The 27,750-nt window shown below is 40.4% G+C and overlaps 2 protein-coding genes across 5 annotated transcripts in view; one reads left to right on the top strand and one right to left on the bottom strand.

Annotated features, from left to right (window-relative positions):
* The window catches only part of MBOAT2 (membrane bound O-acyltransferase domain containing 2), a 166,226-nt gene extending 160,412 nt beyond the window's left edge, over positions 1-5,814 (bottom strand). The window contains exon 1 of the mRNA XM_057431886.1: positions 5,671-5,814. The gene's annotated coding sequence lies outside the window, so the exon portion shown is untranslated. The remainder of the gene's footprint in view (positions 1-5,670) is intronic.
* Positions 5,561-27,750, top strand: part of ASAP2 (ArfGAP with SH3 domain, ankyrin repeat and PH domain 2) — a 90,754-nt gene continuing 68,564 nt past the window's right edge. For 2 of the 4 annotated variants that reach the window (XM_057431884.1, XM_057431883.1), the window contains exon 1: positions 5,562-5,731. In XM_057431884.1, the coding sequence (XP_057287867.1) occupies positions 5,606-5,731 (126 nt within the window). In that variant the 5' untranslated portion in view covers positions 5,562-5,605. Of the gene's footprint in view, positions 5,732-27,750 lie in introns of all 4 variants that reach the window. The other 2 variants (XR_008975209.1, XM_057431881.1) reach the window with 2 other exon arrangements.

Raw genomic sequence — 27,750 nt, 5'->3', positions numbered from 1 at the left:
CCTGAGGCGTGGATGGTATCCCAAGTTTTATAGATTCTGTAATCTCTTTCCCTACTACTCAGAGCTTCTATAAGCACTTCCCCTGGAGGATGCAGGCCCGTTGTAAGTCTGAAATGCCAAACTAGCTGAATACAAGTGTCAGGAGATCCTGCAGAACAAGACCTTGCTCAGGCAGAATTCACGAGCATGACCTCTGAAGGAAGTTCCTTTCTGCACTGCCTAAGGCCTGCCATGTCCCCCATGACCAAACAGCTGTCCTGCAAATTAAACTAACATTTCTTACCACTTCCCATGGATTCCAGATCATCAGCTGCAGGCAAGAAACCAGTGCAGCAAAGGATGGCCCCTGAAAGGCACCTAAGGCAGCTAGCTCATCACTACCAGGTATTCCCATTCAAACTTATGTCAAGTGAGTGGCGTAAGTTTGAATAGGTGAGGACTTTATCATATAAGGATAGCAGACTTTGGGTGAGAAGATTTATTTTTGTTTCTAAATGTATTCTCTACTTTAAAGGTCATCCTATTTTATTTAACAGACATTCATGAAGTACATGGTCCCATCTGTTTCACTCTTGCTTGGAAGCCTGACTCTGGGAGATGAAATAGAATTTTGCTCTTTTCTTAAATTCTACTTTGCTTTGAGCCACGCGTCATTGCAATGGGGAAACTTCAAATTTCTATACTTATTTTCTGTGCTAAACCCAGGTGAACTTCCATCTTAGCTTGCTTCTTTGACAGGCTTTCTCTACCTCACTCAGGCCCTAGCTAGATGAATTTGCATTTAATTTCTTAGGGTTTCATAGCCTTCTATGTTGCTTCTTTGGAGAGAGACCACTTGCAAGTTCCCATGCCCTTTCAACTAAACAGACACTAACTTCTGCTTCTGTTTGATCCATGACATTAACCTCCAACTCTGAACTGTTACATTTGAAGGACACAAGGTCTATCACACCTTCCCATGCTGACCCTCATAATAATTCCCTCTTAAACAGCCCAATCTATCTCAAAATCCTTCTTGAAAACTCTATTTGAAATGTCTTATGAAACATTTGGGCAATAGCACACTGAGATCACAGACTCTCATGCAGATCAGTAACGGTCAAGTATTTCCTCATATTCACTCAATTGCACTTCCATTAGCTAATTTTAGATGCTCAGATCTCCAGAGGCTGCCTTGTTGTTCTGTGTATGGTATCTGGTCCTTGGTTTGGGTTCTTAATTAATGGCAGTGATGCAAATAAATATTTTGACATAGAGATAGGATTTCTAAAGGCTCAAAAACAAAAGTGAGAAAAAAATTAATTAAGTCTATGTAAGGATTTGAAGGTCTGACATGTTTTTTATAACACTAACTGACAAAACGATTAATACTGGTTTAAAGTCAATGTAGGAAGAAATGTTTGTACAAATCAAGTATTCTGAGCTTCGTATCTTCTGCAAGGGAAAGATACCTAAACCCTGATATTTCACATCACTTTATAGCGTTGTAGTCTATGCTTATCTACAAGATTAGAAGCTTTTCAGTAATGTGCAGAGCTTGGATCTTTAGAAAGTGGTTTTGTTACTTATTTCTCTTTAGTAGAAGACATCTAACTTTGCGACTGGGTCAAAGAAAACAGTGACATTTTATGTAGTATTAATTGCAGATAAGAAAGAAAGAGTGTCCAAAGCCAGAGGAGAAGGAGCAATGGTGAGCAAGCAAGCAGGAAAAACCTAGAAACGAAATAGTAGTACCAGATCCTGCATAAGCAAGCTTCATTCACAGCTGTTTCATTATTGAACCATTCCACTGCAACACTTGTAAATTCAAAGAATAGGCTGGATGCTAAAATTAAGTGTTGCTCCTAAATACCTAGAGACCATAATGGACAAGTAGATGAGCCAGTACAATACTAGGACCAGAAAGTCTAATGATACTCCTGAATGTAACAATGATGGAGTAGAGGACCAAAATAATAATTTATTGAGGTGTTAGAACTGTAAGAATGATGGAAAGGCTAAGAAAATATCCTTTCACTGAGAGACACAGGACTCACACACACTAATGAAAGTGTTACTGCAAAGTAACGAGTTGGCACATGTCAGTTGACCCACAGTCACCATCTGGGTACTCAATCTTGGTTTGTGGCCAATGCAAAGCAATTCAAATTGGCTCTGCCCTCTTCAAAACAGGGAAGTTGATCAGCTTAGTTTATCAAGAAATAAAACTGAGAAATTATTTCATTACAGTGTATAAGAATGCTCACAGGGAGAAAAGTCTGAGTACTGAATAGCTCCTCAACCTACAGAAAAAATTGTAATAACAAGCAACAGCTGGAAGATGCAGTAATCTTGACTTGCCTCTGTCAGAGTACACTGACAGAAGCAATGGCTTCTCCAAACTGTGAGTCTTGAGATCAAGGCTAGATAATTGTCTAGGGTCACCCAAGCACAAGTCTTCAGCTTCAGAAACAAGAGAGCTGAGTCAAATGCACAGTCTGTCAAGCAAAAAGGCCTAGCAGTTTCACTGGGATGGCAAAGTTCTGAATCTATTCAATGAAAGATTAGAAGCTATCGCTGCTTCTGGCCTGACCTGCTATGTAAACACAGTCTACAGAATTTAAAATTTCATTGTGTGAACTGTCTTCACAGTATCACAGTATCACAGTATGTTAGAGATTGGAAGGGACCTCGAAAGATCATCTAGTCCAATCCCCCTGCCGGAGCAGGAACACCTAGATAATGTTACACAGGAATGTGTCCAGGCGGATTTTGAATGTCTCCAGGGAAGGAGACTCCACAACCTCCCTGGGCAGCCTGTTCCAGTGTTCCGTCACCCTCACTGAGAAGAAGTTTCTTCTCAAGTTTAAGTGGAACCTCTTGTGTTCCAGTTTGTACCCATTACCCCTTGTCCTATCATTGTTTGCCACTGAGTAGAGCCTGGCTCCGTCCTCGTGACACTCCCCCTTTATATATTTATAGACACTTATAAGGTCACCCCTCAGTCTCCTCTTCTCCAAACTATAGAGACCCAGCTCCCTCAGTCTTTCCTCATAAGGGAGATGCTCCACTCCCCTAATCATCTTCGTTGCCCTGCGCTGGACTCTCTCCAGCAGCTCCCTGTCCTTCTTGAACTGAGGGGCCCAGAACTGGACACAATACTCCAGATGCGGTCTCACCAGGGCAGAGTAGAGGGGAAGGAGGACCTCTCTCGACCTACTAACCACCGCCCTTCTAATACACCCCAGGATGCCATTGGCCTTCTTAGCCACAAGGGCACAGTGTTGGCTCATGGTCATCCTGTTGTCCACTAGGACCCCCAGGTCCCTCTCCCCTACACTGCTCTCTAACAGGTCGTTCCCCAACCTATACTGGAACCTGGGGTTGTTCCTGCCCAGATGCAGGACTCTACACTTTCCCTTGTTATATTTCATCAAGTTACTCCCTGCCCAACTCTCCAGCCTGTCCAGGTCTCGTTGGATGGCAGCACAGCCTTCTGGCGTGTCAGCCACTCCTCCCAGCTTAGTGTCATCAGCAAACTTGCTGATAGTACACTCAATTCCCTCATCTAAATCATTGATGAATATATTAAATAATACCGGTCTTAGTTGTATACACTCCAATATCAAACTGAAGATGCAAGCACTAGAGACTGCATTGATTTGCTGCAGATAGAAGAGCTGCTGCAAAATTTAAAATTTAGTGTTATTTGCCTTTCAGACCCCCCAAGGCTTTCACCCCTTTCAAAATTTCTAAATACATATGGAAGATACGAAGTCTAAAAATGCTAGTTTCCTAAGTTTTGGTAATAGTGTAGTAAGTATTGCTCTGAAGGTAATCACCATCACCTGATACAAAAATGGAGATGTAAGATCCACATATTTTTAGCAAGAATGAGTATTTATACTCAATCTGGTCACAAATACACTCACGTACCATGTAACATACAAATACATGTTTAATGCATTAGCACCATAACAATTTATACCTGCATATGCTCCATCAACTGAAACATGCACAAGACTTAACAAAGAGGGTGGTTTATAATACACAGTTATGTGGAAACAGAAGTTGAAAAGCAACATAATGGTGGCAAATTTTATGAGAGAAAATAAGGAAGTTTAGAATGGAAAAACTAGTAAGAGTTAGAAAAAGGGAAAGAACATGCAGATAGTCATTGTTCATCTGTTTTGCTACAACCAGTAGAATGAATATGGTCGATAAGCTTTATTGCTCATGTTAAAGGACAACTTCTCACAACACTAGCAAGGATCACAATGGGCTGTAACATCTGGGTAGGCCTGCAGTTATTTATATGGGCATTTTACAAACTGCAGCAAAATAGTACCTGCTGACTCATCTGAATTCCCTGGAGAGTTTTAAAACCCAGCAATAAAGAATCATTTACAGACAGCTAATAACTCCATCACCAGAGGAGAGTTTCTGGGCCAAAATACAGGCTTCCATTCCTTTCTGCATGAAGAAGCTAGAAGTCCTAAGGGCTTTGAGGCCAAGAGAAACCACTGCTGTGGACCACATTCCCAGTATTCCCAATGCAAGCAAGCACCATGCCCTGCTGGTGACACCTTGCAAATCTCCTTTTCTGCCCATCGGTCACAAATGCCACAGCTGTGGCTGACCTGTGTTCTTTCTGTCTTGAATAATCCTTGTCACTTTATATTAAAGTACAAGGCATCTCCTCCTCTTATAACACTACTTCGAGTACAGAAAAAAGCTTTCTAAGAATTTAGATACAAATGTTGGCCTAAAACTATTTTTGCACAGACCTCTTGGGAATTTGTCAGCATTTCTCAGCTTTATCTCCCTCAAAACTCGGGCACAAACTCGTAAAATAGATTAACTTGTCGAAATACAGATTATGAATTGTGAGGGAAGAGCCTGTCCCTGCCACCTCCGGGCAGCCACGGAGGGGACAGTGCGAAGACCTGTCCTGCGGGCTTCCACCCGTTACATCAGGTAGGCATGGCCCCTCACCTTCCCCTGCCCTTGGTTTTTGTTGTTAAACACGATCTTAATTACAGGGCTGGCTTCGCCTTGCCTGCCCCTCGGATCACCCAGCCACAGGCTTCTCTTCAGCTAGAGCCGCACTGCTCTGCCACAGCTTCCCGCTCCCTCTCCTCTCCTCAGCGGGGCTATGAGGGAAAGAGGGAGGGGGGCGCCATCTTCTCCGGGCGGGAGTCAGGGGGCGAGTGCGCGGCGGCAGGTCTCCTCCGGGCGTGCGGTGACTGAAAGGGAGATTCACGCGGCCGCGCCTCGGCCAGCCTCCTCCCTCTGCGTGTGAGATCGAGGAGCAAGCGCAAGGGAGGGCGGGGTATGGAGAGAGCTCCCGCCGCCGCCGCCTCCCCTCCCCACCGGTCGCCGCTGGGCGTGTGCCCGGCCCCGGTGCTGCGTGACCGCGCACGGAGGAGGAGTGTGGGTGCGGGGAATTTCCTTGTGTGGTGGCGGAGAGGGAACAGCACCGCTCCAGACGGCGGAGCTGCGAGGAGGGCGCTGCCGCCGGTTGCCGAGCGATGTGAGGGGGGAGTCCCCCCTGGGCCCTCCCCTCCCCCCGGAGCCGCCTGTTCCCCCCCCTCCTCCTCCTCCCCTCACTCATCCCCGCCCCGCCATGCCGGACCAGATCTCCGTGTCGGAATTCGTGTCCGAAACCAATGAGGATTACAAGTCACCTACTGCCTCCAACTTCACCACCCGGATGGCCCAGTGCAGGAACACGGTGGCGGCCATCGAGGAGGTGAGTCCCCGGAGGAGAGGCGCGGCGGGGAGGGGAGCGGGCTGCGCAGCCCCCTCCGGCCTGGTTGTCCGCCGCGGCGGCAGCAGAGAACAAGGCACTACCGGCACTGGCTCCTGCCGCTCCCTCTCCCCGCCTGGCCCTGAGGAGCGCCCTCGACTGCCACTGAGAGGAAATCGGGCTCGTGGTGGAGCGGGGAAAGAAAAGAAGGGGAGGTGGGGGGAGGCTGAGGCGCTGCTGCCCTCCGGCCCGCGGACTCCCGCTGCGCCCGCCTCCCCCCTCTGAGCTCGCCCCTCAGTGCACAGCGAGGCTGGAGGGCTGGCCGCCGCCTGCACGGCTTCTCTTAGTCTGGGGGTAGGGGAATCCGACCCTTAGCTTCTCTTTCTCCTCCTGATGCCTGCGGAGCCCTAATTCGGTCGGTTTCTCCCGCCCTCTCACCCTCCCTCTTACCTGGGGGGTTATTTGAATTCTCCAGCCTCCCCTCTCTGCCCTTTCCTTTACAGCGACACCTGAAACGCCTCGGCTCCCCGCGCCTTCTTCCCGCCCCACTGTGGGGGGCTTCGGTCCTGCCAGCCCGGCGGTACGAGAGGTTGGAGTGTCCTTTATCAATGTGTGTGTGTGCCTGCCTGCACAGGTGGGATTTAATCTTCTTTCCAGTCCCTGTGCGTAGAAATTTAAACATCTTCTTCCCCTCGGACATATGCTTTAAGGTAGCGTTCCCTCAGGAAACGCTTCTCCAGGGCCGTGAGGCGATGCCTGCCCCTCGCTAGACAGCCCCCCGGAGCGGCGCCGGCTGGGCTTCCCCTCGGTGCGCGGGAGCCCCCTCTTCCCTGCCAGGCTTGGACAGCCTGGGCTGCAAATACTTAGTAGGAGTCGCTTTTGTCAGAGAGCGGTTTGTTTTTCTTTCCAAATATTCGAAACGTGCAATTGAACCTGGCGGTAAGAGCCCTCCCTGCTGCAGAGGGTGGCTGCCAGCGCTGGGGGAAGAGAGAGAGACTGAGAGTCTTCCCTCGTGTTTCAAATAGGAGCGAAATCTGGGACAGGTCTGAACACAGTGAGAGTACATTCCACATCCCAGTTGTATATGCACAATGAAAGAGGAAGCATCTGTGTATCTGATTCCTCTAGCAGCTTCTCTGAAATAACTTGTAGGAGGGGGGGATCTTGCTTGTGATGCAGATTAATTTGCTCCATCTACTTGTTACATCAGTTCTTACATTGAGTGTTTAGTTGATTTGTTTTGCAGTAAGCATGTATTTTAAAAAGAGCCTCTTCAGCAGTCTTGTCAGTAGTTGATGTTCCTTCTTACAAAAGAACTGCCACTAGCAATGGATTATTAATGTGTCTTAAGTGAACAAAACCTGGGTTAGGTGTATAAACACCCTTTTCAAGATTTTCCTGTTTTGCCAGTTCCCAAAGCCGCTAGAGCAGAGAGTTGAATTCAAAATAATCTGCACAGAAGTAGTTAGTTTTGTTCCTGAGATAATTTTCTTCCCTGCAAGCTTGCACTTAAATGCCTAGGTTTAATTATACCTTATTAACCTGATAGTCTTAACATCAGCAATTCTGAATTAAAGGTAACTTTTTCTTAAAGATTATTTTTAATAGTGAATCTGTTGTAAGGGAGAGCTGCTTAATAGTTGATTATCACAGAATTGAAGTTAGCATTTGGGTCAAAAGCAGTTTTGCTGGATTTAGGGATTATTACAAGTCTCATGAAAATTGGTCTTTCTCTAAATCAATTTCTAAAGCTGTATGTTTGCAAAGATGTAACACTTCTCAGAAAAAACCAAAAATGGTTTAAATTTCTGATGATACAAAATTTATGTATGACGGCATAAAATTTGTAACATGTGTCTTAAAGTCTTTTAAAGATTTAACTCAATAAGTTACATTTTGAAAACTTTTTTTACATGAGGAGAATGATATGCATTTACAAATTTGCATATGGTGGATTCCTTATTTAATCTGCTTAGCATTTGTTTTTGTGGAGAAGTGTAGCAGAGAAAGAAAATCAGTACGATAAATCTTTGTATCTCTGCATATTTTGGAAATCAGACTCTGCTATTTTAGGTACAAAAATTATCTCTTATATTAATGATGATAAAGAATGTGCCTACTGTCTTATGGATCTAATTGAAGTTTGCAAGGCAGGATATGAGAGATTGCACTGGCTATAGCTGTTTAATAGTATTCTTCTATCTGGCACTTTTGGCAAAGTATCAGTAGTTGCTGGCTGTTTGTGTGCTGTCCTAAAGCCTGTGTTGAAATGACTATTGATTATTTTTTTTCTTTGTGATTTATCAAGAGGAACAAATTAATTTTCAAAACTGTAAGATTTTTTTTTTTCAAATCCAGACTTCTTTGGTTTGGAAATACTCAGGTCATTTAGGATGATGTGCCTGTTTTTTCAGGTTGAGATCCTTTGATAAAAAGCTGTCCATAAGTTGTGTAATAGAGATATCAGTGCTCAGCACCTTTTTTTCTAAAATACTAGGCAAGAATTAGTTCATCAGCTTGTTATGAACTAAGTCTAAGTAAAGAATGCATCTAAAAATGTACAGGTAAATAAAAGAGCTGTGCATTTTTAATGTCACAGGCACTGTAGAGCATCAGTTTCCAGTGTGTGCTGCTGTGTTGCAGTAGACAGTACAGTTCTGAAAACTAGGAAGTCCGGCTGTGTATAGTTTAGGGAACATGGTATTCAAAACAGTTATTAGGTAAGTTGAAGCCATGCTGACTGCTGCCTTTGTGTAGGCATTGGTTTTAACAAGAGACTGGAAGAGTTATTTAATTGAAGACAGTTAAGTGTTTGTTTTCCAGGATATTGAATACATGCATTAAATAACAAATTAAGTGGTTAATACTGGTGCTCTGAGGATGTCTTTTAACTGCTTTTCCCAGCAAATCCATTTCTGGAATGGACTATGCACTGCCTGCATGAAGCCAGCTTGAGTTTCCCAGGCCTCTCCTTGGAAGCAGAGGCACAGGGGAAGGCAGAGCAAAAGCACAGGAGGTAGGGGCTAATGTGGCTCGTTAGCCTGAGCTCAGCTCTGTGCAAACATGGATACCTGCTTCCAGATTCCACTGGGAAGTCTTTTGCACTTTTAACATTGTGGCTTACCAGTTTTGTGATTCTTAGGTAATTAGCAGGTATCTAATAGTGTCTTAAAAGTTTAGTTAATGAGGCCTTGCTTTCAGTGATGGAGTAGAAAAAACTTGGTAAGTGAGGAAATCAGTAAGATATTGGACAATTATAAGTGTATAATTTACCAGTACATCTCCGTGGGCAGTGGTATTGCCTTACAAGTTCAGAAAACACTGATTTATTAACTGACCTGTGTCAGTTCAAAAATATGATTTTTTTTTACTGGTTTATGTGATTGTAACACTGCTTACAGACCCTGGATCATGGCCTTTTGTGATCACCAGAAGCTCCTGCACTGCAGTTTGGGAACTGATGCCTATTCAGACAGTTGGAAGAGAATCTGATCCTTTGCAGTCAGTAGTGGAAAAGGGATTAGGAAAGGCGTGCTTATAGAACACAGCATGATTTCAGAGGAAAAGGAATCATGTAATATCTACATTGTTCTCAGATTAGGGTGTTGCTTAGCAAAATATTGGGAATCTTTAGCTTCTGCTAAAACAAAATTAAACGTGAACAGCATGTGTCACAGGCCCTTACAGGTTACTGTTTAATCTTTGCGTGTGTGATAGTGACTAAGATTAAACAAGTTTTAATTGATAGAGTGCAGAGCACAGCCACATGACTGGGGGAGGAGTTGCTTGAAATCAGTAATCTAGTCTGACAAATGCAGTCTTTTTAGTTGACTTGCTGTTAAAGGTCCCAGGATCTAAAAATGTGTGGTGACCATTCTTAAGATACAAAAGCTTAAAAATCTGATTTTGGTACTGCTATTTGGTAATACTACACATCTTTCTTTTTTGTGCTATAAGTTAAATAAAATAGTCCCTAAACTGTAATGGAGCCTGCAAAGTGGTCCTAATACCTGTGAACTTTAAAGATTTTTAGAAATTATTTTTTATAGTATTTTAACAATTAGAATCCAAGTGTGTGACTTTTGAGCATGAGTTAAGTTTTACAATAAACTGGAACTGAAAGCCATAAAAATCCTCCCTGTTTATTTATGTTCTACCTGTTTATCGTGGTCCAGTGCTTGTGGACCAAGAAAGAAGGGTAGGGGGCTGTTGTGCAGGTTACTGTGTGAACAGAGAGTAGCAGGCAGTTCATGCGCCAAAGACATTTCCATCTAATGTCTTGGTGGTGAGGCTGACTTGAGGTGTAAAGTTTACCCCACTTACTTAAACTTTGTTGCATGCATGGATTTCCCTGTGAAGAGAGGAGAATGGAAATATTGACAGTTTAATAAATTACTGGAACACGCTCCCCACGATAGTAGTTCTTGCTGCTGGGATGAATGTCTGTAAGAAGTAGACAGGATGAATCCTGTAAGAAGTAGACAGGATGAATATGTGGTGGAAAGATTGAAAACATAAAATCAAATGAAACAGTACAGTAGTAGTGAGGCTGGTCTTAGTTCTCTGCATAGAAGTAGATTTTAATTGTTTGAGGTCTATTTAAAAGCCACTCTGCAGGAATTTTGTAAAATCCTTGCAATTAATGTTAAAGCCATAACTTGTAGTTTTGGGCCTCTACCTGCCTTTGTTCTATAGGCCACCTGAGGGAATCCCACCATTTTCAGCTGGCTTGGAGAGGCATGAGGGATTGATGATTACTGAGTTTTGTTCCCTCTTGAATGTTAAAATTCTTTAATTCTCTGTGCTCCATTTTGGTTCTACGAAGCTAACAAGGGCAAGAAGGAATAGCAGCTTGATAGGGTGGGTGAATGTGAGACTGGAGACATGCATACATATGTGGGTTTTTTTTAAATTTCTGCTTTCCCCATTATGTATTTTTTGCTTGTCAGGTCTTTAGGACTGGAGTTCTGTTTTCCTATAGTGCATGTTTGTGACTTGTTTTGGGAAACTATGTGAAGAAGGTGTTTTTGTGTACTTAGAGAAGCAGTAGGAAATGTCATATGTTGCAGTGCATTTTGAGAAATTTACTGCTATTACTCATAAATTTCCTTTTATTAAAATATGTCTTTGCCCAATATAATGTGGTGTTTGCTAGAATATATTTTCACACTTTTCTTACCTCGCTGCAGTTCATTAATTATATGCTGTTTAAAATTTTTTTTTTTATGTCAGCTGCTACTTCGTTTCTGGAATTGTGATTATCTGTCATCAGCATCTAGAGAGGTTTCTGTGAAAGCCATTGACACAAATCGTATGCTGATTTCAAAGGGAGTGTGGGAATTTTTTTCTTTCTGAGAGGAATACAGAGCATGGAAGTTACAGAAATACAGAAGCTAAACTGCAGATCTTCAGCTGGAGCTTTGTGCATATTTTAAAATGCAGAATTAAAACCTTAAACCTTTAAAGTGCAGACAATGTGCAGTCAGTTAAAGCAATTTCAAGCCATATTAAGTAGCTTGCTGTGCACCTCACTTTGGTGCATCTAATGATGTTTCCACTTTCTGTTACCAAATGCTCCCATTCCCCACAGGAGGATCAATGGAAAATACGTGCTCTTCTGAAGGATTTCATGAACTGTGGCTTTTATCTTTTGAGTTTTCCGTAGCGCCACTGCATTTCTCAGAATCATCTGGATTTAGTATATTTCTTGCTGATGCTAAAAGAGAGTAGATGTGGGAAGTGGCTAATTCTGATTAGGTTTAATCCACCTTCACTTCCTCTTCTCATCTTCATGTTGTTCTCTTTTAACCATAATATACAGCAATGGTAGGTAGAGGTGGGGCGTTTGTTCTGAAAAGCATTGCAAATTCACAGGATAGATAAAAGTCTAATCCCTGCTCCAAAGCACTTATAGTCCATATGTCAAGTGGACATGGCCGCTGAGGTGGAGGAATCCAAGAAAACTTGGTGTACCTGACTAGTGTGCTGTGTTTGTAGCTGAGTTGCTATAAAGTGGTTTATTTGTGTGCATTAGTGATTCTTAAACACTGTAGTTCAGCTCTTAAATTCTTTTATTTTTTTATCATTTGCACCTTCTGTGTATATTTATTAGCTCTGGGAAAGTTGGGCCTAGCCCTGTTTAAGTTAACTCTTCCCTCTGTCTTGGGTATAGCTTCTCATACTTTTTTGATGTTTAGAGTCTCCTTATCTCTCTTCTCAAAGCCCCTTTGCTGCAGAGGTCAGTGGTGCTTTGCCTGACCTCTGCAGAGGTCAGTGGTGCTTTGCCCCTTCGCTGGCAGCCTTGGCCCAGCCCTGTCCATGGTACTAGAGCCATGGCTGGGGCTGACATGACCTTCCCACTAAACTGGGGTGTCTCTTATGGATGGGCTCACAGCAAGTCTTCACTTGCCCTCAGTCCTCACTGGCTCTGAGTAAATGTTATATTCTTAATGAAATTGCTAGAGAGGGAGGAAGAGTCATTCTCCATGTGAAATCTTTCTGTAGCTTCTCCAGCTGTGAGGCTATCTTCCATCCTTGCTCTCCCTCCCATTCTATGTTTAGTGATATATAGTTCAGAAGAGTTTGTGGAAGCTATAAAATGGAAGTGTTGGTAAGATAAGCACCAACTAAGCTTTGGTAGGAAAACATGAAGGTGTGATTTTAAAAAAACTAATGGGTGTTTGTGGCTGGAGTTAGTCTGATCAGAGGGAGGGGGTGTCATGAATAAACAAGAGATGGTTGGTATTGCCTACTGATAAGTATTAGAATCAAAGATCACTCTTTTTACATTTAGTGCAAAGGAGAGTGCTTTTAGAAATATGGAAAGAGATTCAGGGTTTAGTATCATGAGTAGATGTGATTGAGGAAAACTGTATTTGTCAAGGCCAGAATGTTGAAATAATTAAAATTATGAGATTATGGATAAAAACCTTAGCTTAGCGTGAAAGTCTTTATTTTAGCGATAATATGCAGAAAGGATCTGTATGGTTGATGATAGATTTCAGTTTAAGAGAACCTGTTGGTTATGGTCTTGCAAAGTGGGCTGTCTGCTAACACTGCAAGCATGGAGGAAGAGTGCAAGAGGAATAAATAAGATCTGTATTTCAGCCATGTTATGTGATGACAGAGGCAGGAAAAGCTAATGTGAGAATCACTGAATTAGCAGAAATTAAGTGGATGTTGTGGATGACTCTGGAAGTAAGTGGAGTGTTTGAATGACTGGGGTTGCATTCATTGTGTACTAAAAGAAAAAAAAAGCAAAAAAATATATTTAAGGAATGAATCAATAAACTGAGTGCTGGTGAGCTCTGCAGAACTGAAGATGTTATGTACTAAAGCTGGAAGAATGTTCATGAGCTATCCTAAGAAAGGGGAAAACTGTGAGGAAAAGCTACAGACTTGAGGAACACCAAGAAGAATGTCCCAGATGAGCCAGGCCTGTCAAAAATGGGAAGAAAAAGCCATGTAGTCAGAGGAGAGTTTTGGATTAAAGAGTATGAGAGAAAAGACAAATTTGCAGAAGTCAAGCTCCTTTAGGAATGAGAGCAGACAGTAAAGAGCAGAATCACTGTTTAATCACAGAGTTGTGAGGAGAAAAAGAAAGGATAATGCATTCAAAATGCAGCAGTATTAAAGATAATGTAGGTATTGTAAGATCTAGAAGAGTGTCCTGCTGCAGTTTCTGAGCTCAAAGTATGGGAGAAGGTAGGGTGGATAGCAGGGAGAGGGATGCAAGTAAGCAAAGCAGTAAATAAAACTGTGAGCTTAAAGTACTCAGCTTGTTGGGGCTGGTTAACTTATTTTCCAGGATTCTGAAAGAACTGGGATGGTAACTAGCAGATACTCCTAGCAAATCCTCTGAAGGCTAGGATGATAGCTGATTTAGGCTTAGTGTTCGGAAAGCAAGGGTTCAGAGAAAGGAAGTATTTGCAGCTAGTAAAAATGTTTGCAAAGGATGTAGAAGTGCAGACCATAAAACTATTACATTGAGGAGGAGAGGTGTTCTTGCTCATAGCTTGCACATATCCTGGAGGAGTGGCAGGTTAGCAAAGTAACCAGTTCCCCTTCTTGCTTCCACAAATGCTAGAAAAATACTGTGAACAACTGCCACTGCTATGCAAGTAGACAGTACTTTCAAATCTGCTTTCATGTCTTAAGTTGTAGCATAGTCAGATGCTCAAGAACTTCATGTTAGGACAAATTGTGTAGCTCCTTGTTTACTCTTTCATCTGTGCTGGCAGTTTCTCATGGAAAAATAGAATTACTGAGAGTTACACTTGTAAAGCTGTAGAGGGGGATTACACCTAGAGTAGAGTTAAAAATCTCTGCTTTGGTCCATTTGTATCTGAAGGGGGCCTATAGGGATGCTGGGGAGGGACTCTTCAGTAGGCACTGTAGTGACAGGACAAAGGGGTAACAGGTTAAAACTTAAACAGGGGAAGTTTAGATTGGATATAAGGAGAAAATTCTTTCCTGTTAGGGTGGTGAGGCACTGGAATGGGTTGCCCAGGGAGGCTGTGAATGCTCCATCCCTGGCAGTGTTCAAGGCCAGGTTGGATGAAGCCTTGGGTGAGATGGTTTAGTGTGAGGTGTCCCTGCCCATGGCAGGGGGGTTGGAACTAGATGATCTTAAGGTCCTTTCCAACCCTAAGTATTATATGATTCTATGATTTTAACAGACAGATGGGGTGTTGGTTTTTGTTTTTGTTTTGGTTTTTTTTGTTTGTTTTTTGGTGGTGGTTAGGTGTACGTAACTACTGATCTTATTGCAAGCTGACGGTGAGATTGTTTCTCCTTTTTTTTCATAGCCTTTTTCCCACACGGTCTTACTGTTAGCATCAGTCTCGGGCTGTTCTGCGTGCAAAGTGTTTACTGTATGTAATTGCTCTCAGTGTGGGGAGTGGAGGGGGGAAGAGACATAAGCTTGAAGAGTTTGGGTATTAGATAAGAAATTTTTTTGCAATTAAGATGACTGTCAGCTTTTATTTGGACTAAATCCAGACTTCTTTAATGAAGTTTACATCAATGTAGGGCTTAGTGGAGGAGTAAATTTGGCTAAGAAGCAACAAAAAGTGGGAACGCAAGAAAAAATAAGACTTGGAAAGTACTAGCTGAAATGTCTGAGAGGTAATATGAGGATCAGACAGAAGTGAAAAGCAAGAAAAGCGAACCTGAATTAAAGACAAACTGGTAATTGAGAGTTATCCAAAAGCTGAAGTATTGTGATGAATCAGGATTCTGAGGGTCAGGACCTGGAATATAGGGAGAAGTATTAAGGAGAAGATAAGGAAATGCATCAGAAATCTGGAGTTCAGGGGAATCGGAATTAACAGGAACTGCAAAGAAAGGGGGAGTGCATCAGTGTTTATGTTGGAAGTAGGATGAAAACACCAGACAGAGAATGTGGAGGGAGGGCTAATGTGAAAAGGATCAGTCTAGTAATGAGTCAGGGAAGGGACAATGATGGAGAAAAGCGGATAACGGTGATATCATAGCTACATCCTACCCTATAGTTAAGGAGAGCAGAAGAGTTCTGTACATTATATATCCAGAAAATGTGATATAGTATGGAGTATTATGCAGACTTCAGCTGTTGTATATATCTCAATTTTAATTGGAAAGAGAAAGTTACCTTGTGGGGGAGAATTTACTGATGGAGGAAATGAGATACAGTGCTGTAACTGAATAGCTTTGTTTCTCCTGAGCAATGCTGCTTTGCAGGAAATAAGCTTGGGTAGTGTGATTCAGTACTTTCATCCATAGTAGTAGACTTTGTTTTCGGTGAGTAGGTGTTGGATAGAATTTGAAAAATTTGCTTGTTTGTATACGTGAACTCTGTTTCACAAAAATATTTACTGTTGAAATGACCTTGTGCAGAACAATGTATTTCTTTGGATTATATTCTTTTGAGGTGGCTGTAAAAGTTAACATGAAAGAAACTACAGTATAAATTCTTGTATCTGATTGTTAAACCAAGAAGAAATAGGGAATTGAGAGGGAAGGCTGAAATTCTGCTCCTCATTATCTTGGAGCAGTGTGGTGTATAGGACCATATGCTGTTTGTGGACCCCTCAGCTATTCCTGATGAAAGATCAGATTATCAATGTAGTTGTAGTCTGAAATCCATAATTCTGTCTAGGCATTATGCTAAGTATGTGTGTAGATACATCAAAATGGCTGAAGTGATTAGAGTTAAACAAATTACTTTGAAGTTCCTGAAAGCTTGGTTCTACATTTAGAAGACATATAGGAAGGGAGAAAAGAGTGAAGCAATGTGAACATTCATATGGATTATTTTCTTTCATTTTATAGTTTCTGTTCTTTGTTAGTGAAAGGATTCTTTCCTAGGAATTTCAAGGGAAATCAGATTGTATTCTAGGGAAGGCAACTCAGAAACAAATGCATTTGCTAATCATTTTAATCCCCTTCAATCAAACAGGATTACTGTTTGGCTTTAGCAATAGGAGTGGATATTTCCTTAGCTATAAAACTATAGAGTCTTGCAAAGCACATGTTTTTAATAATTTGTTTTCCGGAACTGTAGGTGTATGTTATACAACAACAGGAAAAACACCAGCAGAGTCCTCCTACACTTTGAGCTCCATGTAGAGTAGATGCTAGCTGCGCTGAAGAGAGTAGCATTGAAGAAGCAATGAAGTAGTAAATCTTTTGTAAGCTGCTTATTGTTTGGTTTCATTCAGTCTTTTGCTTAGTTCATTCTCTTCTGTTGCTTAACTGCTCTAGTTGTGGATGATGAGCTTTTCATGTAAGTATTTTCAGTCAGTCTTCTCTGCTAGGGATGGAGTGGTAGGGTTTGCCACTACCTTCCTTCTCCCCCAAGCCCTATAGATGTGCTGATGGTGCATGGACAGATGGTGCTTGGTTACATATTTTCAGGCATTTTTCTCTTCATTTTCAGTCAGTTGATTCAGTACCTGTTTCCACTTTTTTTAAGGACTTTTAAGAAATGCTGATAGACCTGGGTGTGCTTCTCTGTTCTAAGATGCTTGAATTTAAAATGTAGAAGTTGCTCAGTGTTTCGGCATAGGTAGCAGCTGTGTGTGAGTTTACCTTCCTAATGATCAGTAGTATAGGAAAGTACTGTGTACTCCATTTTATAGATACCTTCTGTGTACATGAACTTCCTGATTATTTTGGCAAAGGCTTTAGTTTTATGTCAAATATGATGTAAATGGTATCTTACGTCTGCTATTTGGTGCACTAATAACTGTAACTGGATTATTTTGGAAGATGTTCTTAGTGACAGGAGTGCCTGTTAATTTTTGTTGTAGAGATAGCTGTTGAAATTCCAGCAGAATTTAAGATTGTTGTTTTTAAGACTGTAATATTGTCTTGAGATGTCTCTAGTTGGCACCTAAAATGAATGACAATAGATGATACGGTTTGGATGCTTTCTTTCAGTGAAAAACAAATTCTCAGATGGAAATTCACAAAATATTATGTTTATTCATTTATATAATAAAAATGAGCTCTTTACCCACATCTGCAGTATGACAAAGCATCCAAAAAAAAATGAAATTGGTGCAATTTATTTTTCAATTTAATCAAAAGGGGCAGATATTGATGTTATCAAAAGTTTAGCCAACTTACGGCAATCAATCTTACATTTGCATTAGCTGCTGTTAATTATGATATCAGGCAGTTGTTTTTAATGGGGGGAAAACTGTATTAATACTGAGAGACCCTGCAGAGGTTTTTGAAGTTGGTGTGCTGAATTATGGAGAGGTTGGAGTGAAAATTGCAGGCTGAAGTCTGGAAGCGACTGTAAAATGGAAACAATTTTAGTGTTTCAAGAGAAAAGGGTGTATAAATAAAACACCCTTATTATTTAATTGTTGCTTTGGTTGTTAATTTACTTGTTTTAAGAACTTCTATCATTTGACACAGGGCTTTCATATGAGAACTGGTAAATGAAACTGAAAGGTTAACTATAGTATGTATTAAATTGTAAAAGGAACTCTCCAGAAGCAGAGAATTTTTACATGGATTGAGGGATATTAAAGATTAGTTGGCTTTTCAAGACAGTTGTCACTAGAACTTTATCTTGTTATCTATGTTACTTTGTTTTACGTAATGATGTATCTTAGGATGTTGAACCATGTAATACTAATACATGGATGTGGGTATCGGGAATTGGCTAGTACAGCTGGAAAATTAAGCAACAATTAAATAATAAGGGAGTTTGATTTACACAATCTTTGTTTAAAAAATGAGCCATCGTAGAAAGTGCATCAAGTTTATTACATTGCTTATGACCTCTGTATTTAAAGTATAGTCATATTGCCTTTGAAAGCAGATAGCTGCAATGTTGGTGATGAAATAAAAAGGAAAATAGATTTATCAGTATAAAAATGGTTTAATGCGGGAGGTGGATGTGTTCTGGAGAAATAGTTGGCATAAGCGGCCTCTGTTCTTTTCTCTTAGGCAAGAGGTTTTATTATGCAAAAATGCTTGGTGTCTGATCCCTGGTTAAGTATGTGTTGCATTTCCAACTTCTTGTAGTGAGGGAACATATGGAAATGGAGTGATTAATACACAGATGCAGCACCCTTTTTGTTCAGCATGCAACGGTATCATGTAGTGACTTGTATTAATGATGTAATATTTTGTAGGCTCTGAACCTCTCATTTGAGATCTCTCTTCAATGATGGAAGTGGTTTGTTAGAGAACTCTGATTTTGAGGCCTCACATCTTTGTAAAAAAATAAAGCCATTGTACAAAGTCATCATGCTCAAGTGTAGTTTTATATAGAACATAGAGCAGTGTCAGAGTTTCCCATGTTTTACCTTTGCCGCAGAATTACTTTTTACTTAAAAGTATTAATTTCCCAAATTTCCCAAAGCAATTGTAATACCTCTTTCCACTGTGCATACCCTTAGTTGTATGCACAATAGCTTCTAGCCAAAATGTTTACTACATTTTTCTGCCAAATAGACCAGTGCTTGTTCAGACAGATTGCCTTGGCATTGGGCCTGCAAGAACCACAAACCCAGATGCTGGAGAAATAATGCTTTTGTGGAAGGGGAATTTGCAGAGACAATTCTGCCATAAACCCTGTCTTTTTTTATTGCATGTCTGTCTGTGTACCTTCACTGTCTCTTAAGTAGACAGGTCTCACACCCAAGAGTTTATTTATACAAATCGATTGTCATAGCTACTGTAGAATATAATGTTCTGGAGCATTGCTTCACATGCGCACTACAAATAAAGTAATTACCCAGATTAAAGCTTTTATAATTCTTCTGCTAGAACGCGTTAGAGACTAGAATGCCTTGCCCAAGACTATGCCTATGAGGGCTTTTTCTCCACTCTTTGTGTAAGTCCTTCCCTCAGTGTGCAAGGTGATCAGTGGAAGGAAACTGGAGAGAATTTAAAAAAGAAACCTAATACATGGTGGGAGGAAATGACATAACAATAAGAGAATGGAAAGAGAATTTTGGAGGGGGGTAACATAATTTTGGAAGCTTTTTACCACCTTCTGTAGCAGAAAAGTGGATTGAGGCCAGCAGTGTAGGCAGTTCATTTCTAACAGAGGGATAACAGAGATAGAATGTCTGTGGATATCTCTGATCTTTTGAGTCAGAGAGGATTAATTACAGCAAATATCAGATTGCCGGTAAAGATACACTAGAAAAGCTAAATGATTATGCTTGCTGAATATGAGTAGTCAAAACATGCTCTTGTTACTTCTTAAACAAGACCAGCCCAGTAAGGCACAAGAGCAGATTCTTGCTCTGCTGTCTCTACAGTCATTATTTGATCACTTCTCTTTTCCTTACTAACTGACCAAATTTCTTCTTGAGTCCTTTTGGTTTTGGGAAGGACATTGCTATTTGCATTCAGCATCTACAGCAGCCTCTGGCTTTATTACTTACTGTGAAATACTGGAATGGGTGAAGTACAGAAGTATTTATGGCTATTGAGTGGCCCAATATTTTAATGCAGATTGCTGAAACGGAGAGTGAGATTAAATTTTATTTTAAAGATATAATGGTTAAGAAAATTGTTTATATTGGATCTGAAGTCAGTATATTAATATTTTATTTGAATCTTTGTTGATTAGATGTGCAGTATGGGGAAGAACATACAGGTTCCTGTCTCCAGGATTATTTTTCAAATGACTTGATAATTTATTTTCCAAAATATTGTTACTGCTTTGGCTGTACTTGCAAGCATTTAGTTGTTGTTATTGTTCCAGTGGACTCTTTGTTTCTTAAAGAGAGAAAAAATATTGCATACCTTGAGATATTTTACAAATTCAGATCCAGTTTTATAAATGCTTTCAGCAAAAAATCCATCCAAATGATCAAGAATATGAAATAGCTAATTTTAGTCTTTCTAAAATGGAGCTGCTGTGGGTAAGAAGGAATGTATTAGGAGAGACTTTCGACTGTTTTAAATAAAAAATAGAGCGGGCTCCTTTCCCTTCCTCCCTCACAACTTCCCACAGTAGGCTGTACTGCAGTCATGAAGGCACTAGTGCTGAGCTGTGAGAAGTCATAGTTCTTATCTTTCCTTGTCTGGAGTTAAAAACCTTGGGCTTCCTGTTTCTTTTGATAATACCCTGTTGGGTTATGTGGTGTTTCTGGTTGAGAGCCTCTTAGTTTTTTCTTTTTAAACTGATTGTTGGGAATGGGGAGACTACCCTGAGTAAGGATGTGTATGTGTTTTGCTTGCTGCCCTGAACATCTGCTCTTGGCCCCTACCGGTAGAGGATATCAGGTTCAAAGGGGTGTTGATCTGACCCAGTATGGCCATTTTTGTGTTCCACTACAGAGAATTGCTTTCTGAATCATGAAAAAATGGGGCATTGGTGTAAGGACACTTGCATAAGATAAAGACCCAGACTTCTACTGTGAGTTTGGCACAAAAGATATTTAATGAACATCTAATGACTAGAGCCTGGGACACTCTGTTTGTGCTGCTACTATGTTGTTTTTCCCCATACCCTTTGCTTCTGTAAAAGGCGCCAAAATCATCTTTGGGATATTCAGTTACTCTTGTGTCCTGGGTTTAGCAGTTACAGTCAGTTTTTCTCCTTCTTGGTAGCTGGTGCAGTGTTGTGTTTTGACTTTCAGCCTGGGAACAGTGCTGATAACACTGATGTTTTCACTTGTTACTAAGTAATGTTTACCCTGACGAAGGACTTTGTGAGGCTCATGCTCTGCCAGGGAGGAGGAAAAGCTGGGGGGAAGCAGAGACAGGACACCTGACCCAACCTAGCCAAAGAGGTATTCCTATACCACAGCGCGTCATGCCTGAGGGTGGGGGGTAACTGGTAGTTACCCAGAAGGACACGGGGTCTTCTGGGTCGGACTCGTTTTTCAGTGGGTGGTATTGTATTCCCTTCCCTTGTTATTTTCTCTTATCATTGTTGTCGTTGGTGGTAGCAGTGGTGATTTCTGTTGTACATTGGTTGCTGGACTGTTCTTGTCTCAGCCCTTGGGAGTTGCATTCTTTTGATTCTCCTCCCCATCTGTCCGAGAGCGGAGAAGGGGAGAGCCCCCAGTGGTTGGGACGCGGGCCTCGACTGCTTCCAGCCTGGCACCACTCACTGGGAGTGAGTGAATGAGCTGTCTGGCTGGAAGCAGTAGTTTAAATGCTGCACAAGCTACCAAGGAGGAGAAAAATTGACTGCTACTGCTAAACCCAGGACATCTTGTTTCTGCCTTCCTGCATTTTTAGCCCCCCAATTAAATATGATGAAAATAGAATGGTTTGTTTTCCTCCCATTTTGTTTTCCACTGAAAAGATCAAATAATACATGCTTTTTTTTTTTTTTTGTGCCAGCCTGGAATGTATTAAATATATTTACTCATACGAGGCAATAACCCTTCCGTAAGAAAGAAGCCTGTATATTGCACAGATCTAGTTAGACAATATAGTTTTTTGGATTGATGCTAGTTTTGAGGTTATTCTTTTAATGGGGATTTTTTTTCCTTTTTTTGGGAGGTGGGAGAAGGGGAAGCACCAATCAAATGTTTGAACATTGTATTTCCCAGTGGGCTTAAATCTTCCTAGGCAATGTGCAATGGACGTGAATAGCTGCATTATAATTTTAAAATGTCTGGGCAGATTGTGGCATACCAAGTAGGAAGTTTCAGTAGTCTCATTTCTTCCTGGTAAGGTGGGTTTGGTTCTAATTAGTTGGCACATTTTATTGTTCGGAGTCGAAAGCTTGTGAAGGTGAAACTGGAAACTAGACCTTGTTTCTACATAAGGAAAAAAAGTTTTGCTGCTGATCAGTTGCTACTTTAGTCCTCTCTCTATTGGTCATTTTAAAAGTGTTTTTTCTTCGTGTTTTTTTTTTTTTTTGATATGCTTGTTCCACTCTCTAATACACTTATCACAGACATGTTTGTTGCTAAATTCTCTTCAGGCATATAGGACTTTAAAATAGTTTGTGTTATGATTTGAATATTGATGCTTCTGCACTCTGTATGGACCTCAGAAATGCACTTACTTCATTATTGTAATCTTGACATTTTCAACCTGTGGCACCCCAAATACCTAACACTTGTGTTACTGAATACCTTGAGAAGAACACATTAGCAGTGTGTCCAAAGCATTTGTGATAGATGCCAAAATGGTAGCGTTAACTTGCTCTGAAAAAACCCAACGTGAGTTAGAATTGTAAAAAAACTTGCATATTGAATGTAATTTTAGGATTGGGGTTTTTGTGGTGTATATGATCATGTGTAGTAACTGCAGATAGATAAACTAATGGAAGATACAGTAAGAAAAATGAAAAGTTAGATTTTTCAAGCATAGAAAATAAACATGTCTTTAATAGCTTTCACTATTAAAAAAGTGTATACGTAGCTTTATGTTGTAAAACAGTTTTCAAACTAATTTAAGTTTCTGTGACATTTTAAGAGAGATTAGTTATGGATTTTGAAGAAGTGTACTGATACGAGCGACAGGTTTGATTAAATTGCCTAATGTTCTCATATTTAAATTCAATGTCACCATTTATTTAGATGCCTTGAAATTCATGTCAGGAGAACAAGATCAATACCAGGCCAATCACAGCATATTAGTTCTGGACATGTCAAACAAGTGATCCCTGTGATCTCTAGATATGCTGCAGCAACGCCACATAGATTCTGATATTAAAAGTAATTTAGCTTAAAAATGCTTTCACAAGATTAACATTAGAAGTCATGTAAAAGTAAGTGAACAGAAGACATAGATCCTGTGTTCAAAAAACCTTTGCACTGACAAGGGTACACTAAGGAAGGTCACTTCTGAGTTTGTTTCAGTTCATACTGCATAGCACCACTTCTACAATAACGTAGCTTCTTTTCTTATGTACTGTATATAATTTGTTGTGGGTTGTGTCCCTGTCCCCTCTCTCCCCTGCCTCCCCCCCCCAATCAAGGCTATATTTACTGTTTTTTTTTTAAAAGAGGGAAGTCTGAGTGCTCATCAGTTGAAACTGAGTGGGACTACGAAAATGATTATGGCCTCTTTGACTACATTGTACTGAAATAAACAGATGCCAAAATAAACAGTCTAGCAAGGGAGTTTTTTGAGTCAAAACTAGAAGTATTACATGAGAGGCCAAAGTGATCCCACTATATGATTTACATGGTCATTTTTCTTCTGGTTCAGAAGTTTACTGGACGTTCTAAGTGGGTAAAAAGAAATGCTGAAGTATGCAGTGTCGGAAGCCATTTTAAATTTCACTGCTTCTGGCAGTACTGAATGTGCACAAAGCAGTTAAGTTAGGGGAAGGTAGCATTTTGACGTGTGTGCACATCTGGGTAGTGTGTGTATATATTTATGAAACATACATTAGAAATTGAAAGTACAATAAAGCTACTGCTTTATTTAAATTGATTTCTAAGTGTTAAGATTTGGACAAAGAAAAGGATGGGAAAATATGAAGAACAATACAAAAGTCAAAATTTTATGCCGAAATTACCCATTTAAAACACTAGTTGTGAATAAGAACCAATGTCTTTCGATTAAACATAGGTGAAGTCTCCTTCCACATTTTTTGGCCTATAAGCAAGATTAAAATACAGAACTAAAGATGCAGAGTTTTTCAGTGTTTTGTCCATTAGGCATACAGAGCCACTCTTAAATGCAGCATTCTCAAAAGATTTTGCAAAGGAATGGAGGACTAGAAGAAACCTTCCACAGGACCAAGTCTAGTTTCTTACCACAATAGGAATAAACATATTAACCTTTCATAAAGTTATTCTGGTCCATTTCATCTCCTGTTTGGAAAGCTTTCCAGGATTTTATTTGTTTTTCCCTATTCCTAGTCGCAGTTTGCTCAGGTACAGATTTAACTCAGCTGTTCTTATGCTAACATTATTTTCTAGTTTAGTATTTCTTGGCGTTTGTATCTTTTTCTGCTTTATTACCACCAGTAAGGACTTTAGATGGGACCCTCTCCATTCTGGAGAGAGGAGGCTACTTACAGCCTGTCTGACAGGTTAACTGAACATCACAAGTTGCAGGCAGTTACCCAGACAAAATCGTACTGATCATTAGTTGCCTCTGTAATAGCCCAAACACCTGTGAGTGACTAGGGATCGTTTCATGGCAGCCTGTTCTTTCTACATTTTATGCTTTTCAGTATTTTATTATTATTATTATTGTTGTTTATTTATTCTAGCACTTCGTGTCTTTATTTATATTTGCTTAGTGGGCAAACACTGGCACAGGTTGCCAAAAGAGGTGGTAGAATCCTCATCCTTGGAAACATTCAAGTTGAGGCTGGATGGGGCTCTGAGCAACCTGATCTAGTTGAAGATGTCCCTGCTCATTGCAGGGGGGTTGGACTAGGTGATATTTAAAGGACCCTTCCAATCCAAACCACAGATTCTGTGATTCCAATTCCTTCTAGCTATCTGCTTGAGCTAGCGAATTTTGGTTATCTGCACCTTGCTGCCAGTGATATAATTACAAACCGTTGCAGTTCAAGAAAGACTTTTTATTTCATACTTCACATACTGGTGGGTGAAATCAACATCTACTTTGCCTCCCATTTTATGTGTATAATTTTTCTTTAAGCGTTTATCAGAGTCAAAAATCCAGTGCTTCAGAGCCACAGGTAAACTGTCAAGATCAGCATTTTGGACCTAGACCTTTTGGGTGTTCCAAAGAGTCGGTAGTATTTAGTGACTTTTTTGTTGTTGTTTTTGTTGTTGTTTTGTTTTTAATTTGTTCTTTCGGCTTTGGTGGAAGGAGATATCCTGTGTCTTCATGGTTCTGTTTTTCATGGCTACCTCACTTTGGCACCCCGTGGTGGTTCTCCAAGCATCTGATAAGCTAAACCCCTTTATTCTCCTGACTTGTTTTTCTGCCTGAGCTGTGAGTTCGTATATAGATTTTTCCCTTGAGTACACAGCTTTGCAGTCTTCACTGTTAAATTTCTTCCTGTTCTCACTAGTTGCATCAATGAATTCAATTAACAATAAACTGCTCTTATTTTAAAAGAATTAAACGTAGGGTATTTTTGTGACAGTTTGTTCATTTTGGTAATGACAATATTCTTTTAGGTTTTATATGCAAATACAAGTGCATGGAGTACTGACTGTCACAAATTACTTCACTTTTTTATGGTTTTGTTTTTTTTCTTTCATGACTGGAAGAGGAAAGAAGTAAGTTGAGTCAATGTTGCTTTTGTATGAAGGTGGGATATTTTGTTCCTGGGATAACTTGTCTCTGATTTTCATGGCTTTGGAGTGGATCATCTACCTCAACAGAAGCTGAGCAAAGTCCTCTGCTAGCAAAGTCAGTGCTAGGTCAGTGTTAGTCAAGGTGGTATTTAGCTTGCTTTAGTCATATTGTTTCCCTGGATGTTTCAGTATTGTACTGCAGACCCAGTGTTTGCTATCACTATAAAAATGTGGTAGTGGTTTCCAGACATACTGAACTTACAAAGCCCATTCTGTTGTGAATGGATATTCATTCAGAATATGAATGTGAAGAAATGTTTGGACTAATGTAATGTTAAGGGTTTAAAAAAAAAATATATAGATGGTAGAAATAGCAGCATAGTAGAAGTGCTCACTGCACGCAGGCAGCTACTGAATTCTTGTTCAGAAATTTTCCCAGAGGATTCTTCCGCAGGAGAACCTGTGTATGTTGGTCGTCCTACTCATTCCTGTTTTTCTGATTGTCTTTTCCATTGGGCTCTGTTGTGTGAAGGGGTTGACTGCCTGAGAGCAACTGAAAAATAGTAAGTCGGGGTTTTTTTTTTCCTTACATCGTTTTAAACAAAGATCATGTCTCTCCTGTAGTTTACAAAATCTCCTTAAGCACTTGCACTGGCACAGCTGAAAAGGCAGGCAGGGGAAGAAGGGAAATACCCAAGGAAGCCTGACCTGGCAGTCTGTATGTGTTCATCACATTAGGGTTTTAGGTTTTGCTTCTACTGTAGCCCTCAGTACTGTTTGTGTGGGGCTTTTTTCTATCGTCCTTGTTTGGAATTTTGATGTGGACAGCTGGCTGAGATAGCTAGATGTTCAAATTGTTGTGCTGGGGCATTAGCTGTCTGTCATTTCTGTTGGACCTTGGCTATGTTGTGTCTTACGCCTTTGTTCTGCTACTGCCTGATCACAGTGAAAGCATGAACTGGTTGAGAGAAGTTGTAAACCAAATGATGACTTCAGTTGAGGAAGAAGACTTGAAGTTTTCCCTTACTGAGAGTCTGCTTTTTGACTGAGGCAGTCATGGGTCAAAAGATTTTGTGAATCCATAGGTGGATCTGGACCCCTGACCCTAGTAATATAAGTTTATAATTTACCCAGTGCATTTTTTCATTTTTTTCTTCCAACACTTCTCTTTTTCAAGTGTTGGAAGTTTTCAAGAAGTACTGTCCTTTTTTTTTTTTTTTTTTCTTCCTCTTCCCTAAACTAAGGTGCAGAGATTCAAGTAGTTTATGAGCTGTACACACAAACCTGAGTCTTAGCTGAGAGCTGAGCCTGTAACTTTTAAGACTCTGTCAGCCGTCTCTTTGGACTGTTGTTTGTAATGCTAGTAGTTTAAGACACTCCTTTCACTTTGTGTCCAAGAGGTTAATTGCCCTTTGATGGAGTCCTTGATGAAATTATCGTTCCTCTGTAGTCAGCTGATCAGATGGTGTTTTTCTGAGGTTATTTTTAGAACTCACCAAATACAGTGAGGGAGTTTACTTTGTGTACTCCCATCCAGACAGGTGAGTAATCTAACCTTTGAGATCCCACTGTGTACAGGTTTGGTGTAGTGGATGCAATTCAAATTGCTGCAGAGGGTGAACAGAGCTGTGTGTGACTTCTATAGGCTTTCTTAGTTTTTTTTCCACTTCCTGTGTACATCAGAATTTCAGGTGAAAAGGCCTCTGGTTCTCCTGCTAACATGTTTCAGATGTGAAGTACAAAGATGCTGAAGGTAAAACTTCTGAAGGATATAGCAGTACTATGGCACTATAATGTTAAGGCACCTTCTAAATCTGTTGGTTTCCATGGAATGCTGTGAAGATTTTGCTCAGCTATTTGTGGTCTGAATGCATTCACTTTAAGAACACTCCCATAAATATGAGGGATAATATTTCTTTTTGCATTCAGTATGTTAAAATGATTGGATAGGGTCCTAGGGACTGACTTTTCCACGTACATTTCTGTTATACAAATTATTAGCAATAAAACAATAGTAAGTCAGATGTGTAACAGCTGCAATTCGCTAAAATCTTTTGAATGAAAACTGGAATGAGTTTGGTGCTTTTTGCTTGTTTTTTTTAAGCATGTATCATACTAAACAGCTCTTGGAGTAATATAATTTGTAGTGTTTGGTATCGTTCTTCCATGGGGTCTAAAAACATGACCACATCACCATCTCTGGAACTCATACTTAAATTTTCTTGCAGTTTTAAATAGCTTGTATAATCATAGTTCTGCATCTTTGTTCTGAACAGTGGTACATTTTTGGGTTTGCCTGTATGTCACTTCAGTAAGCAGAATGGCTGCCTGCTTCCACTTCTTTCTTTGAAACAAATTGGTTGTAAG

Source organism: Pezoporus wallicus, unplaced genomic scaffold (genome assembly GCF_028554395.1).
Source record: "Pezoporus wallicus isolate ANWC-B61680 ecotype Strahan unplaced genomic scaffold, APGP_CSIRO_Pwel_v1 contig_161, whole genome shotgun sequence".
In the NCBI taxonomy this organism is placed as follows: Eukaryota; Metazoa; Chordata; class Aves; order Psittaciformes; family Psittacidae; genus Pezoporus; species Pezoporus wallicus.
Note: the sequence above shows the minus strand (reverse complement) of the source record. Positions and strands in the feature narration are given on the sequence as shown.